Consider the following 17328-nt stretch of genomic DNA (forward strand, 5'->3'; position numbering starts at 1 on the left):
ATAAAATGCTCAGTGAGTGTATATTACCATGACCTCATTCATATAGGCCTATTGTATGTCACATCTGGATAAAAGTGTAGAAGCAGATGTATAGCCTACAGTATGTAGATACATGGGCCTATACATAATTATTAATATTTGGCCAAAATATATGAGCTGCTGCCCGTCGGTGTGCTGTGGAATGTCATCTGGCTGGCTACTGCATGCAGTAACATTGCTGAACATAACGTCAGATTAGCGTTATGTTAGCATTGTGTCTTGCCATGTTAATCTATGGAAAATTCATCATCAGAATTTTGAATTTTACATGAATACAGTCATGAAATTACAAAAAACATTTATTTCTGAATTTAACACAGAATGAGCAGTCTTGTGGGAGGATCCATTGGATTTCAATTATGGATTGGACTGGATATTTTTCTGCAAAATGTTCTTAATGTTTTATGCAAATTAAGTGTATCCAATCCATAACACAGAAATGGCGCAACATAGCAATACCACAATCAATAGTTACCAAGCCCGTTGCCATGAGATATTTTGAATGGAAGTGCCAGCCAACGCAAATATATAGCTACCTCGTTCAATATAATGTCATGTCCTTACACTTGCAAATAAACTGCAATATCTGGCTATTTTTGTTGGACTGAGCCCAAGCTTTAGTATATAACCCCCAATATTACAAAATACCCTAGATTGTTGCAGACCCCCCCCCCCCCCCCCCCTTGACTCAGTTAATAGCAAGAGTTATTAATCATTGCTATGGTGGTATAATCTTACCTACCTATTTCCTATTTGTAGGACCATTGCCCCTCATTGAATCGGTATCTGGCACTTGAACTGACCTGTGCTCACCAATGCATTTCTTTGCATCCAGATTAATATCATACCACTTCTTTTTCATTTACAAAATGGTTCAGCTGTTGTGAGGCAATGCCACAAATTTTATTTTATTGATAATGCCAGAACTATTTACACCGAACCAAAGTGCCTATGTCTTCTATGTCTCACTAGAACCAGTATCTCAATTTCCACGCTCGGCCAAGCGTTTCATTTTTTGTTCACACTGCTCAGTTGCCCCTGACAGTTCATTGGAATGGCAAGCTGAATTATCAATATTCAGCTTCAGAATAGGGGTTTATGGATAATTGTGGGAGTTAACAGGGCAGGATACTAGGCTGTGCAAAATATATAATGGTCCATACAGGGGAGCATATGGACCGTTTCATAATCCAGGTCAATTTTTGCCTTGTAAAATTAATTATGAAATTTAGGATAAAGATTTGGCTCCGTGACAAAGAAGCAAGACTACAGAGTAAATGTTCCATTTTTATTATTTTTTTGGACATTCAGTTCCAGTTTTATCCATAATCTTTTACAATTTTTTTTTTTTTCTTTTTTTTTTTGCTTGAGGAATTGCATATCCATTTTTTTTTCTTAAGGCCAAGACAAAGTTTGTTGCCAACAATGGTCTGCCCAGCAACTGGAAGACAAAAACAAAAAGAATTGGACACTGACTGGGTACAAAAACAAGGAGGAAAGAAATTCACAACTGCTAACTTGTACAAGGATGACTGGAAACAATTGAGGAGAGTTGCAAACTTCAATATTTCAATGGTTGAAAAAGATACAAGGTACAGTATTTGTGCAGTTAATGTAGTATAGGATCAGGTTTCTGGAATTTAAGATAGTTACAGCTTCAAAATAAAAACAAAGGACCTGGCAGTGAGTATGCATGTTTCTGCATCTAAACTGTACCCCACCATCCCATTCATATAATCATTTGAAAATGGTTAAGCCTTATGGTAAAACAAGGCCTTTTGCTAGATTCAAACACTGCCAGTAAAGGCTCTGGCATTAACACCCACATGCCCAAGTCTTTACAGGCAGCAGGGTCTGAAGTGAACTGGCAAGCTTTTCCAAGGGACATTTCAATTAATATCATCTAAATATCGTGTAGTCACCTTGGCAACAGATTAAGTTACCATTGCGGAACATGATGGCAAATGGCAACAGATGGAAACAAGGCAACCATACTGGTGAATCACTATTTCCAGAGAAACCTGACTGTCCATAAAGGCGAAGTCCCCCCCCCCCCGCCCCACACCCCAGTATAGCATGATGGGCAGTTGACAACTGCATCCTTAACAACCCCCCCCCTCTTTTATTATCATCATAGTCTTTTTTTTTTTTTTTTTTTTTTTTCTTTTAAAAGGCCACTTCATTGGACCCAATTTTGGAACTATGGAGGTGGGGAGGACTTCACTATACCCCTAGATAGTTGATTATGTGCATTTCTTTTTAGAAATGGGGATGGTGGTCAGTTACAACCGTCAACCCAAGCAGAAGAGGGCAAATGCAGGACTAACAAGTCTGGCAGGATGGATGACAATCTTTTTCCATGTTAGAACCGTTTGGGGCCCCATGGAGAGGCCTTTGGTGCCACAGGTGCTCCAAAGCTGGGGAAATCCTCAGAGCTGCTCATATCAGGAGCCTGAGAAGTTTAAAGAACACATTTTAGTTTTTGCTAGAAAGGTAAAACTGCATTCGAACACATTTCAGGCACAATCTTTTTTTTTTTTTTTTTTTACAAGTCACCAATATTGACCAGTTGGGTATCCTAGCCCCTCACCTTCTCACATGCAGCGGCCCAGGGAGCATCCCTCACAACAAAGCCCTTTGATGCACCTGGCTGCTCCTCCACAGCGGTAGCAGCACCTCCACGTGGCTTCGTGTAAGCCTGTTTGGACTCGTTCTCCACCACATCTGACAGCTGTAGTTGGACAAAACAAATTAGCATGAGCATAGCTAGTGCAAGGTGTGGCATTCATATTGCCATTCATTTTTTCAGTAAGTGTTTACAATGAACAGTGTAAATACAGTATACCCAAAGGCAGAACCTCGTAAAAATATATAGATATGCTTACGTATTCCTCCTCGAGGTTCAGGAGGTGATCGATTGCTTCATCTACCAGCTCAGGGCGCCCAGTGACAGTCACCATGTTTGGGTCTGCAGCCCCACTCTGAGGGAACTTCAAATCAACCTGGAGAGGGGAAAGAAATAAACCAGAGCCCCAAATGTCTAATCTACTGCGGAGGAAAAGATGCGTTCATAAATTTTGTATGCAAAAAATGACATGTAGTTCACAGTTCAAAGAAGCCATTTTGCCTTCCCTTCTGCCTTGCTCACCTTGAACTCATCCATGATCTTTCGGATGCCCTTGCCACGGGCCCCAATGATGCGGGCATGGACCCTGCTGTCCAGGGTAACATCCTCAGAAACCATCTCCTCTAGTTCATCCACGATGGCCTGGATGGCATCCCGGGCAGAAACTGCGTTGCTTTCATACCCAGTTATGGTGATCTGATCCTGAAGCGTGATAAACATTGTGTGAGCACCTTACCATTGAAGGATCATAGACCGAAAGTTACGATTGAGCATGGGAGGAGACCCGCCAGGTACCTGGTCCTCGTGATTCCTCTCTGGGAACTGAATGTTGACATCGTGCTCAGTGCGGATCTGGGTGATGACAGCCCCTTTGCGCCCAATGATCTTTGGGTGATATTTGGGGTCCACAGTGATGGTCAGTTTGAAGCTCCTGAGAGCCTAAGGAAAACCATCACGGAGGCCATTAGCAGGACTGCTCAGTGGACAACTAGTCAGTTTTGGCTTCAGGTTAGTAAAACCTTCTAAGATAAAGCTGAAGTTTCATGAAATTATTTTTTACAGTACACTTAGATCTGAAAGTACATATCCAGGTCCGAATCTCCGTTCTATAATTCCAGAGCATAGCACAAGGTTACAACCATAGCATCATTACCCACTTTTATCCTGTCAAGACACATTCATTGCAACCCATTGAAAATACCCAGGTTTTAACAGTTTGTATATACAGGTATGCTAGAAAATGACTGTGCTGGGCCAAGATTTAGATTGTAATTTACTGGAACTATTCAATCAGCAGCCTGCCCTGATCACATTATCTCATTGCACCCAGTCCAGATGACCACTGGCCTGGTTGTGCCCCAGGCAGACAGACTCATACCCGGTCTTGTTGCTCCAGCTGAAGCTCTCGGACACGCTCCAGGAGACCCTCTTTGGCACGCTCCAGATTACTGGCCAGGCCAGTGATGGAGATGATGTCTGACTGGAGATCAGGAGCAGGCACTTGAATGTTGACCTGAGGGAGAGAGATTGTGCTCATTTTCATTGATGAACATGTGCCTATACATAGTGATGACTGATGTTAGATGTGATGATATTAATTATTAATGTTAATTGTACTAAATACAAATGCAAGTGGTTAATGGTCTCTAACCTATACTGGTTTATCTCCATAGGTGATGTTATATACCTATGATCAGAAATCAGGTGGTGATCTAGACCAATGAGTCCATGTATATGGGCAAGGAAATAGTTATTTTTAGTTTGACTAGACAAAGATCCACTATGGGTCAAAAAATAGTTTGATACTAATAATTATATTGAGTTTGGGCGTGCAGCCTCTACTTTAATCATCACAAACCCTCTTTATTGGCCCATTAAACCCAAAGTGAAAAGCTTGATGACCCACCTCATATTCATCCATCATTTTACGAATTCCACTTCCTTTCTGGCCAATGATGTAACGGTGAAGTTCATAGGACACTTCTACATCAATGGACACAGGAACCAACGCCTAAAAATGTTGGAAGAGGGGGCAGGGGAGTGATAATTTTGTGGTTAAAATACATGCAGTTAAAATGAACACAATCAGAAGGATAACATTAAGATGATTCAAGGCAGCTAAATGGACAGAAGGCACATTGCGCAGACCCACCTTAAGGGCCTCCACTGCTGCCTCGCATCGTTCCTTGCGCCCCGAGAGCACAATGATGTCACACTTCTTTGGGACATCCGGGTCAGCAGGCTCCTTCTCCTCTCCGTTAGTCACTCCATTCTCCTGGGCAACTGGCTCAGTTGGAGAACCTAGCACCATTTGTTAGCTCATTTAAAGTGCAGTTTCCAGAAATAAAGTAAAATTCTGCATAATGATACAAATGCACAGTAAGGGATGCTTTTTGGTGTATCCATTTGAAAATACAAGGACAACAGTTCTTTTAACAAATTGACTTGGTAAACCAAGTATAGGTTTGTGAAGTTTGCAAAACCTTACCCTGAGCATCCTCTCGGTCAGGGAACTTAATCTGCACATTGTGATCTCTGGTGATCTGCTGGATCCTGGATCCCTTTGGACCCATGAGGGAGCGGTGAAATTTCTGGGGGATCACACACTCCATCCTCACTTGGGCATCCTGCAAAACCAGAGCCAGTGTTTAAATACTGTAAAATAATGAGGAAGCCACACAAAAGCCAACGTGCAGAGGTTTTTGTAATGAATACAACCCCGACGAACAAAGTTATTCTCCTGAAAGCATTAGATCCAATGAAAGGGCTAAATGGGATTCCAAGTTGGCAGCCTCATCCTAAACCATACAGTCTCAATGTAGACCATAGATGGCAGAAGACAATTACGTTCGCTTTGTATTGCAGTTTGAGGCGACATCCATAGGAAGCATGAAATTAAAATGCTCCCTCCATGACTGGATTTTCAAGGAGGGCATTTTGCCCCAAAGAACATTCAAAACCACTGTCAAGATCCAGTATAAATAAAAGTATAAATATGTACAATAATCACCTTTTGCCAGACTAAGTATCATTCCTCATCACATTAGCTTTGGATAATTTGCAGAGGGACTCACCAGGTCCTCAATAATTTCCTGCATGCGCTTCTTGGCGGCCTCCACGCACTCCTTGGCACCCTTCAGGGTGACCTTGTCGCTCTGTGAGGCAGTGCGAGGGAAACTGACCATCACGCCGCCGTACTCATCGGCAAGATCCCTTAGCACCTGGCCACGGCGTGCTACAAAGTAGCGGTGGTGCTTTGGATCAACTGTAATGAAGTCCTCCACCACATTATCCTGTAGGAAAACCATGATGATGAGGAACTGGTCATGAGACAGAGACACTACAGTACTCATGGTAGGGAGATTGCGCAGTTGGGAGCCCAATGCTTGACAACCAATTTGCAAATGCCATTATGGAAAAAGTGATACAAAAATGCCATTATACAAATTCAATCATTAATGTGAGATCACAGTACAGAAGGCATTGTAGGGAAAAATTCACAGAACGAAAGATCTCCCTCCTAAAAGCATGATAACCAATCACAAGTCAAAATCAGACTCCGCCTTAGTGAGCAGGCTGGTTCCTCCAAAACTCTCGACGATGTGTGCTAAAAGTTTATCAATATATCTGTATTAAAGTATGATATGTACCCTGTATAGTTTCAAACTGATTAACTGCTAAATTGTGCCAGGATTACACAGTGAGCCCAGCCAGCTGGCAGGGGGGGGGCCCGTCTTGAACTGTGTAGACCAAACTGTCAAGGACACGGGCAGAGCAAGATATGACTATACAGCTGATTTCTCCGGGACTCTCAATGTTTTATGCCAGGAGTGTATCTATTTGACCTAGAACATTAATTATAGCTGAGCTTATGAAAACGCAAGAAACCACAGTGAAAACTGTCGAAATGAGAGCAAAGAATGCTACTTACATTTACTCCCTTAGAAGAGAATAATTAATCAAATGTTTAGTATGTCTGTAGATTAGAAAAGTATATTAGAAGTGAATATTAATGAAATGTTTAGTTTGTCTGTATATTTTCAATGATTACTGCTGCTTAGTTCGTCTTATAAAAGCGAAAGATACAGAGTGACGTGTATGGATGACGTGTTAGAGGGAGGGCATCCAGAACTTTCTGAGGTCTGGTAGTTTGCCAAGAGCAGGTGCGGGGTGAAGTGAGGACACGTAGTTGGCAGAATGCCCTGAACTTTGTACAGAGTTGGCAGAGCATAAGGACCGTTGGCAATTTGCCACAATGACGTTGTGGGAGGAGCGTTGGGAGGAGTTACGATAAGAAAAGTGTGGGTGATTTGCCAGAATGAGGTTTGAGGAGGAGTTGTAGGTGGAGTAACTGTGTATAAAATGGGTGTACAAATGCCAGTCGGGGTTCAGTTCTGGAGAGCTGATCCGGCTTTATGCACGTGTGCTAATAAAGTCTGATTTTCCTGAAGATCTTGCTGCCTGGTGTCGTCTTTTCCCTCGCGAAGATGTTTTTCGACAAATTGAAGATTTGGACTCTGTCGTTTCCTAGACACGACAGCATGTATATGGGTTGAGTTGGCCACCCTAAAGACCACACGCTCTCCCCAGAACGGATTCTCCACGTCAAAGTAGGACTGGCGAAAAAGATTTGGTTGAGCGGAGATGAGTTACCAGATTCTTGATGAGTCCCTCAAGCTCTTTTGCAGCATCTCGCACGGCCTCCTCTGTCCCCACTACAGTGATGAGCTCCTGATCTTGATCGTCTGCCGTGGGGAAGATTATGCGGGCTCCAGTGCTGTCCCGCACTTTCCGGATGTTTGCGCCACCCTTCCCGATGAGGAACTTGTGGTATTCCGGTTTGGCACGGAGCTCCACAGTGTGGCTCTTGGTTTGCTGGGTGGATTCGGAGGTGTGAAAGAGGGTAAGGGGGGGGGGGGGGGGGGGGGGGGCAATAAAATCAGGACCTTTAACTACCGTAAATAAGGACACCCTCTCATTCTTCATTTCGGAGGGGGGATTCCCTTCAACCATCACCAGATTAAACATGTACTTTTGTTCAAAGTACTAAACCACAAGGAGTGTGGGTTCTCTAATGATCACCTCAAATGAGGGTGGCAAATTCTCAGGCAGAAAATTGCTGCTGTAAAATCAGCCAGATGGCCTCAACACACTGCTGGGGGTTGAGGTGGGTCCCTCCCTGGAAAGCACTTTCAGATGATGTGAAAGGCAGAATTTAGACAATTAAATCCATTATAGTTGTCATTATGCCCCATTATTCCCCATGCCCACTCACCTTCTCCTCAGCCAAGGAGAGCAGCTGCTTGCGGGCCTTATCCACGTCCTCTGCAGGGCCACGGATGGTGACTGTGTCGATGCCAGACCCCTCAGAGGGGAAGTGGATGTGCACACCGCCGCACTCCTCCATGATCGAGCGCACAAATCGTCCCTTAGAACCAATTAGGGAGTTGTGCAACTTTGAGGGAATGGACACGTCCACCTCTGTAATATTAGCCTGAAAAACAAGGAAGGGTTTCAAGCTCCAACCAAAGCCACAGCTTAACCATTAAGCTTTTAAAATAATTTAGTTCTAAGAGAAGAATCATTCACACACTGCTACATTTGTTAAATCCCCAGAGAATTCAAGCAATTAACACCGCTTCATTTAAAATGTCAATGTGACTGAATGACCAACCACTCCAATCTCACCAGTTCTTTCTGGATGGCCAAAATGCGATTCTTCGCAGCCTCACAGTTAGCCTTCTTTCCAGTAATAATAATCATCTCAGAGTTACTGTTCTCAGCAGGCAAGTCAATCTTTGTGTTGGTCTCTTCACGAATCTAAGGAAGCAGTACAGAATGCCAGTGGAGTTACCTCAACAGAAGGTGGGGGGAAAAAAAGTTTAAAAAGCTTAAATTTTCCTTCCTTACCTTTTTGATATTCACCCCTCCTTTTCCAATAATATTCTTGTGAAACTGTTTGAAGATGGGGACAGACACTGAAAAACTGTTCTCCACCTAGAATGAAAATAAAATGAGTAGCATGTGTTATTTGATTACCATATATACCTTAGGCACCGAAGAGCTCAAACATAAACTTTCAACTCATTCCAAATTCATACAATACGGCTTTAAGAAGGGCTATCATTCACAATAGTCCCTTTTTGGAGTAATAAGTGGGTCATGTAAAGGGCTGCAATTGCCCAGGCAAATCAAATGCTGGATTGCATGCATGTTCGTCTGCTTCAATACCACATGCAAAGTGGACAGGAAGCCAATGAGTTTACCATTTCAGCAACGATCTTCTGCATGAATTTGGAACATTTTTCCACTTCATTCCGAGGCCCACGAAGCTGAACGATGTCACTCTTTTGGGCCGGGTCAGGGAAGTTAATGATGACCTTCAGGAAGAAGACATTAAATTCACTACCAAGGATTACTTGGAACAGATTATTTATACAGTACAGATGCGCACATATGCAGTGCAAGCCCAACGTCAAATTTCACTCACCTCTGGGAACTTATCCCGGACTTCCTTAATGTTCTCTCCTTTCTGTCCAATAATGGCCCTGTGAAAACGTTGTTCAATAATCATATCCTTTGTACGCTCGTTCTCCTGCAAAAAGAGAAAGCAAGAAATTACATTGAGGGACAAACCATGGAGAACTGCAACCAGAAGTCTGCAAGTGATGGACCCATGTTTATATCCACAAAGAGCTTAGTCAAGACAAAACCAGATAAATAATGGATAGATTTTCATCCATATACACCACTGTTTGAAACAATTCCCAGATAGCGCTCACCATTCGTGACGCCAGCTCCAGCAGCTCTTTCTTGGCTTCCTGCACACCCTGGGGGTCCCCCTCGATGCGGATAAGGTTGCTGTTCTCATGGTCGGGGGGGATGCGGACTGACACCTTGTGCTGGTCCTTGATGCGGTTAACTGAAAGACAGGAATTAATCACATTAATATGTACAATCACTTATATGTATAATCACAGCTTTGCAACTGCTCCTTTCAATGATCTCATACAAAAGGTACCAGAGCAAGTCGGCAGGCCCAAGAGGAGTTTCTAGAAAGCTGTATCCTCAAAATACTTACTGTTGGCACCGCCTTTTCCAATCAGGTGTCGGTGGAACTTCGGGTCCACACTGATCTCGGCGTAGTCCATACGGCTAACCTGTCAGGAAAGAGATGTATGCCTCAGAACTTTTGAAATATGGTGATAAAATCCAGGCGTAGAACTTATTTCACACATATTTACAGAGTAGGTAAAGCCTGTACATTTTTGCACTTGCCACATGAGGACAGCACCCCGTCAATAAAAGGTGTGCTTGTGCTGCACATTTCACATGAGCCTGTCAATGGCATACTCACCAAGTCCATGACAATGGCTTCCATCTGGCTCTGCACCAGCTGAATGTCCTTGGTGGGTCCCTCCAGAGAGATCTTATCTTCTCCCTCAGTAAACTCAATGTGCACCTTTAACAGGGATGAGAGAAGTTAAGTTCCGGAAAATTGCCATGCAGTTCCTCAATAACAGAGAGTGAAAGCAGAGCGGAAAAGGAAGCTAAAAGGTAAAGACCTTGGGCATCTGCTGAGTGACTTTGGCCAGGTTCTGCCCCTTCTTCCCAATGATGAAGCGATGAAGCCAGGAAGGAGCCGAGACGGAGGAAACAGCGTAGCTGTTGGCCTGAAGAAAATAACCAATATTAAATTAGCCACATGGAACCTGCACAAAGCCAGCAGCCTCACTGAGTGTAGCTTTAACCTTGGCTGGCCGAGTGGTCCCATACCTTGGCGTACACCTCAGTGAGTGCCTGGCCCAGCCGAGCTGGTTCTCCACGGAGGATGATGGTTTCAGAGCTGCTATCAAAGGGTGGGATCTCAACCGAGACTCCAGTCTTCTCCAGGATCTCCTGCAGGGTATTACCCTTGGGGCCGATAACATACTTGTGCTGAGACTTCTTCACCTCAACCGCGATGGTGGTGGTATTCTTCTTCTGTGTCAGGGAACAGCGAGAAACCATGTCAGTTGATCTGCTTTACTGTGATGGTGTAACGGAGGGGTCGAGGCTGGGGCACAGAGGTTTGGAAGATGCAATCAAGTTGGAAATTACATCCAGATGTGTGGCGGACTGACCTTCTCTTCGTAGATCTTTTTGATCATGACCACTGCCTGGGCCACCTGTTCCTTCTCTCCAGTGATAACAATCTCAGTCTTGTTGACACTGGGAGGGGGTACGTTTACGCGGGTACCCGTCTCCTGCATCATCTCACCCACCACCTTGTTGTAGGCCCCAGTAATGAAAGGGTGGTACACCTTGTCGATGTTCACCCTCTCCACTGCCCGCTTGTCCTGATAGAGAAAACAGGAGTATTTGCTCAATCACTTAGTCCAAAGCAATGACCCAAACAGTTTGCCCATGCCAATAAGGAAGTGGCTACATTACCTGCTCGGCGGAGATGAGAAGGATCTCATGCCGGGCCTTCTCCAAGCCCTCTTTCGTGCCGGAGATCTTGATGAGGTTGCTGGTGTCGTCGGGCCGTGGAATTTGGATCTTGGTGGCCGTCTTCAACTCCAATTCCTGCAGCTTCTCCCCATTCTTGCCGATGACAAAGCGGTGATGTTCCTTGGGGATGGCTACGGTGGCAGTAGCCTATGGGTAGGGGGAAATTACATTGCATTAGATCATAGTCATTTAGCAGATACTCTTATCCAGAGCAACATACAAAGTGCAAATTATAACCAAGGACAAGTGTGCTGAAAACCCCAGAGGGAAGTACTACAACAAGTGCTAGTGATGACATGGATAACTTGAACCCATGTAGAATAATCGGATGACTGCCCAAGTAGCAATAACACAGTTGGCAGCTAGAACAGCACTAATAGTAAAATAGTTAAACACAAGTGCGATCATTACATATAGCATACATGGCTAATTATTACAGTGAGGTAGGGCGGGAAAGGTGCAGCCTAACAAGGCGAGTTGTCAGTCTGTGCTTGAAGGTGGTCAAAGACACTGCTGTTCTGCAGGAATGTCATTCCACCACCATGGGGCCAGAACAGAGAGAAGTCGTGAATGGGATGTGCAGGTGCGATGAGGGTGAGGCGCCAGGCATCCAGAGGTAGCAAAACAGAGGTCTGGCAGGCGTGTAGGGTCAGATTAGCTTTTGGATGTACACTGGGGCTGATCCCTTAAGTGCCTGGTATGCAAGCACCAATGTTTTAAATAAAATAATTATGAAAGAATAATATGAATAAACACTGCATTCATCAAGCTGCTGCACAGCGAGATTTCTTATTTTGCAACCAGCAGAAATGGGTTTAAAAACAGTCTTGGGTCGGTCATACTGTAAAGACTGAATATGACTAATTAGGACTACCCTCAGGCACATTTCCACATACAAATCTACAGAGTAGGACTTTTCCATAATGTAAAGGCACATCATGTAAAATTCATATGACAGAATTTTGTCTATGCATTTAGATAAAATGCAAGTTGACCGCAAATAGCATATAGGTACAGAGAAACCGTTCAGAGTGGTCTATACAAATTAACCTGTAATTAATTGTGGTATTCTAGTAATGTTTGAGGATTTAAATTACACAGTTCAGATAATACTTGGTTTCTTCTGGAAGCCACTTTGATATAAGTTTATGCAAAAAGGTAGGCTATAGCCCCAGGGATCTTAATGCTGTATGCTAATGGTACATACAAACACTAAGATTTCTGCACAAAACATGAGGAGAAAAGGGACATCAAGCCTACTATACACAGCAAACTTGAGGGTCAGGTTCGGAGTACAAGAAATAAAATAATGATTTACCTGAGTCTGCAGTCGAGAGACGATCTCCTTTCGGGCCTTCATGACAGCATCCATCTTCCCAGAGACCATGATAGAGAGCCCCTGATCCTTGGCCATAGAGAGCTCCAGGTGCGCCCCAGTCTTCTGCATGATGTCTACACAGATCTTACCCTGTTCACCTTCCCCAAATTGGTTAATGTCCTTGTACTTGCGCTCCTCCAGTGGCACATGGAAAACCTGGGTGACCAAGGGACAATTAGCCTTCAGCCAGTATACATGGAGCAAACACACAATATAAGCCTGTCATTTCGACTTGCCTGCGTGACAACTGAGGACTTCAGTGGCCGCAGCTTAGATGCCCAGGCGTTGGATGATTCCGGCGCCCCCTCGGGTGACTCCGCCTTCTCAGGCAGAGGGGGGAAGGCATCCTTATAGGTTGGCAGTGCCTCTTCCTCAGATGACCCGCTAGGATCAGCAATGGAAGCTAAAGAGGGGAGGGGCAGAGGAAAGGAAAAGCAGTTGCAGGAGACATTCCAACGTGCTCAAAATGTATGATATTAGAAGCAAAAAGGAAATTAAAACTGGGGACATTTCACGCCTACATTTTGCAAAATCACGGTCAATAGCACAGGTTGTGGTACTTACAGCCGGCCTGCTCAAGCAAGAGCCCGCTGCGGTGCTCATTGAAGATTTCCTGCGTAAGTACGGCGACGGAGCTCATGGCCGAAATCCCACACGGAGTCCGAGTGTGACACTGGAAGAACAGGATGCATGCTTTAGCCTGGACCAAATGGCAATGCACATTTGCAGGCTCAAACCAGAAACCAAGAAAGCAAAAAAAGCCATTTGCTCAAAAGCAGATTTATCTGTGTCCTTGTACTCTGCTCTGTTTTGTTTTTGACAACTGAAGGAGATAAGATAAATCTCCTCCCTCAGTCTCGTTAAAGGACAAGAAAAAAATAAAAATGAAAAAATAAAAAATAAATTAAAACCTATCCTACCGGTATTTTCAAACACCCAGTTACTCCTCATGCAAACTATATGTTTTAACGTACACAAAACCAGAGTGATTGCAAGTCACAGGGAAGTTGGTTGAAAATATCATGGGAGTTGGGGATTGTGTGGTTTGGTGTGTGCTGCACTAAGGGCTAATTCTAAAGATAACTTCTTGCAGGCTGAATGAGCTGCCAGAGTAAGAGGATTTTCTTGCTAACCCCAATTCCCTGTGCAGCTGCTATCCAGGGACTACAGACACAAAGAGGGGGGACCTTCTAAGCATGCAGTTTTCCTGTACAGCAGGAGCCTTTCCTGAGGCATTCCACATGTGAAGACAAAACGCTGAATTCACCCAGCCTCTCACTGACCTCCAACTGTAGGCCATCTGCCTGCTGTTTACAATACAAACCAAATGGCTGCTGACCACATTCCTATACTAATCACAAGCCCGTCTCTACAACATAGGAGGATTCTGAAAAAAAAAAAAAAAAGTCTCAATACTCCCATGTTCACGTCACATTATACCTAGAACTGCACGCAAAATCTCAAGGCCTAAATTTGAATGGCAACTCTTTCAGCCCACTTTAAAGCAGCACAGTGCCTTGGCTGCAGCGTTCGACTGCCTGGCTTGTTGAGCTGCACAGATTAAAGCGTTCAGCCTGTGTGACGAAGCAGCCTGCTGGGACGGCTGGACGACAACTTCTTGCTCTGGAGGTAATGCGTAAGCGCTGAGACATTCCGCCACGTGGCCTCTGGCGCAGGCTGCGTCGGCAGAGTGGCAGCAGGACTGGGGCCTGCTATTCACGGGACCAGCAGAGGAAACGCCCACCCCTCATTGGGCCTCTTCCTCCTAAGGTCCCAACTCCACGCACACTTCTACAGCCCCATAAGCCCCCCATCAAAACTCCCAACAAAAGGCTTTTGATACAATCTTGACACGGAGTCTCTGAGCGAGGGGGGTGGGGCAAGTTTCTTTCCCAGGACACCAGTGAGCAGTTTGCCTTCAAACCTTCATTACACTATTGCATAACATACAGGCAGCAGACATGGTTTCTCTCAATCGGATCTTCGTTTTGTTGTTAAAGGCAGGTGTTACTTCGGGAAAAGAGAAAGAAAAGAAGGTACTGGCAGGGAGTCTGGGCTTACCAGTTAAAGGGTCGGTTACCAGATAATCCGTCCTGTGAAGCTGCCCGTCTGCGTCAGCCTGCCAGCTTTTGCCTTAAAAGTAAAAACAAGGGCAGTGACAATAAATCACCTTACCTTTAACAGTTAGTGTGACAATACCCACTTTTCGGACCATACAGCAGCCAAACCTGTTCAACCAAGCCATAGCAAAGCGCACTGTACAGGGGAATTAGACTGTACTATGAAACCCAAAGACTGGAAGATTGACCATCCTGTAATTTTCAACCATTGTAATACATGGACGAAGAAAGAAACAAATGGACACAACAAAATACAGTTGTGAAAGAAACATGTAGTTTAATGTTCTACAAGGAAGTAGAACAAAAAACACTCACTTACATTTGAATCTGTAATCAACTTTATGTAATTGATTGAGTGATGCAAGTTATCTAGTTATGAAAGATCAGGCAAGTGTATGGAGGAGAACAGGAGCAGGGGTGCGTGGGTTGCGGGAGAACTACCAAAGTTAAGAGCATCAGCAATGATGTGCAAAGTGGATGACACGATATAATTCAGAAGCGTACAAAGACTTTTTTGGGAAACATCATGCATCAAGATAGAAAATAAAGCTGGTTCTCAAGTGCACTTCCTCCATGACAAATAAATTAAAAAGCAATAGGAAGGGGGAAAGCAATCCAACAAAGTTATTGGTTTTGCAAAGTGGGATTGCATATTTTCCCCACTTACAAAAGCCTTGACATACTTCCCAAACTCCAATCCATTTCACTGTCAGGTGCTGTGACGAGTAAGTTTACTTGCTGAGCTTTTCACAGGTTCACATGAACATGTGGTTCACCAATTTGAACACATTGGGTATTTACTCTACCCCCACAAAGCCAGAGTGTAGATTGTAGGGGCATTGTGAACAAATACGACCACTGGTACAAGGGTCACTCAAATTTAGTTAGGCATTTTGAATAGGTTGTGCAAGGCAACAACTCCACCATGATGCTGAACCACTTCTTGATATTTGATCACCTCAGTTCCAACTCCCAAGAACATGCAGCAGGCTTTTGAATAAGAGCACTAGGCTTGAATTCCAAGACCATTTCAGTCCAGTCTACGGAACATGTGTATTCACAATTTAAAATTAAACACAGTGTCTGTCTGTAAACGTCTGTGTTTATCAAAGCAGCTAAAGCTGTTTGCATTACCATAAGCCACCCGCACATTAACCTAATAAAGGAAACATTTAGGACTGGCCAGACAAAATCATAAAGGAGGAAACATCAATTCTGTTCCACTACAACTCATTACTAATGAGACTAATTGGTAGTGCAATGTGCTTGATAAATTCTGCCCCTGTATGAAATTTGCTAAACAGTCTGTAGACACATTTGGCATAGATATTCAGTCTTGTTTTCCTCAACATAATGACTACTTACGTAACCTGCATTCTGTGACAAGTTGACTTTCAAAGTATCAACCACTTCTTTAATATAAAACATGAGTTGCTTTGGGTTATGGCCAAGAAAAGGAATACAGTACCTGGGGAATGGATTCCTCTGATGAACGCTTTCAAGGTACGAGGTGCTCGTCCGACTTTAGCAAGGTTTTTATGTTTGTATAGACAGATGTATAGCTGTGTGGATAAGGCGTGCTGTCTGAAAACGTATACGTCACATATCGCCTGTGATGTCGGCGTACATACAGCTACGTGCTATAGGTACTATGATGTCATGTAGTTTCAAGACATCGAAATGACCAGTTTAGTTCACGCCACCTAATGGAGTATACGGCTTGGATGGGATTATCAATGAATAAAATTAATGACTAGTCGGTCATCTACCCATTAAAATCCGTTTGCACAAATACAGATATGAATTACATTATACGGTCACAACTTTGCCTACAAAAACACCGTTGCCTGTAGCTCTGGCTCACATATGGTAAGAAGGACAACAGTTTAAGAAATAATGATATTAAGCATTTTGACCACAAGGAGCACTCATAAAATGGAAAGAATGGGGGTGGGGGGGGTCTTTAGTAAACTTTAACTAACTTTTGACTGGCGCGTGCGCTGTTGTGACACGTAGCTACGGATCACCTTTTGGAAACTTGAACATACCAAATGCGTAAAATAGAACATGCGTAAAATTAAAGCCCGATCGGAATTGTATATTGTATATTGAACTGTATATATTTCTAGATGTGTAGTAGCCTATCATTGCATTACATTACACACTTTATTGTGCGGTGTTGGCGGCGATAAGCCCCCGTCCCCCAGTCTAACACGAAGTCCACGTAGGCAGTAGGGCTGAGGTCTAAACAGAATGGATAAACTGACATTGTGTCGTGCCTGTGCACCTCTTCTCACGGCGAAGATCATTCTACAAGAGCTATCCTAGCGAATAGCACTCTTTCCTATACGAGGCGGAAGCGGCATTGTGCGACACATCGCAGTGTCGTAGAAGGCGTTTGGTTGCATTTTCTACTTACTTGTGATGGTGTTCCTGTCTGCCCGGTATGGTGCAGAAGCTGACAATGAAACTCCAGTAGTGAGCTAGCGTCTGGCGACTCTGTCATATTTATACCAGAACCAGGCTTCCAATCGCATACAGCCACGTCAGAACATGGGTGGCATCAAAAAAAATATTTGGGAAAATGTGGAATACCATACGGTCGCGAGAAAAACGTTTAGCTACAGTATACGTGTATCTACTTTAAGGGGTAGCGGTATTTTACAGGGAAG

The 17328-nt window shown here is 43.9% G+C and overlaps 1 protein-coding gene across 1 annotated transcript; it reads right to left on the reverse strand.

The window, feature by feature from the left end:
- Positions 1-1313: 1313 nt before the first annotated feature.
- On the reverse strand, positions 1314-17131 carry LOC133129052 (vigilin-like). The gene is made up of 29 exons (XM_061242872.1): positions 17076-17131; positions 14598-14669; positions 13101-13209; positions 12773-12939; positions 12477-12692; positions 11099-11305; positions 10789-11004; positions 10442-10648; positions 10231-10338; positions 10023-10127; positions 9747-9825; positions 9448-9587; positions 9156-9260; positions 8932-9045; positions 8576-8662; positions 8354-8485; positions 7941-8159; positions 7319-7540; positions 5740-5958; positions 5154-5292; positions 4818-4966; positions 4572-4676; positions 4044-4178; positions 3461-3604; positions 3188-3367; positions 2925-3041; positions 2630-2770; positions 2367-2491; positions 1314-1480 (listed from the first exon to the last, which is right to left on the reverse strand). Exons 3-28 carry the CDS (start codon positions 13174-13176, stop codon positions 2402-2404), a joined length of 3819 nt encoding a protein of 1272 aa, XP_061098856.1. The 5' UTR covers positions 13177-13209; positions 14598-14669; positions 17076-17131; the 3' UTR covers positions 1314-1480; positions 2367-2401.
- Positions 17132-17328: the final 197 nt, after the last annotated feature.

This window comes from Conger conger, chromosome 5, assembly GCF_963514075.1.
Source record: "Conger conger chromosome 5, fConCon1.1, whole genome shotgun sequence".
Classification (NCBI taxonomy): Eukaryota; Metazoa; Chordata; class Actinopteri; order Anguilliformes; family Congridae; genus Conger; species Conger conger.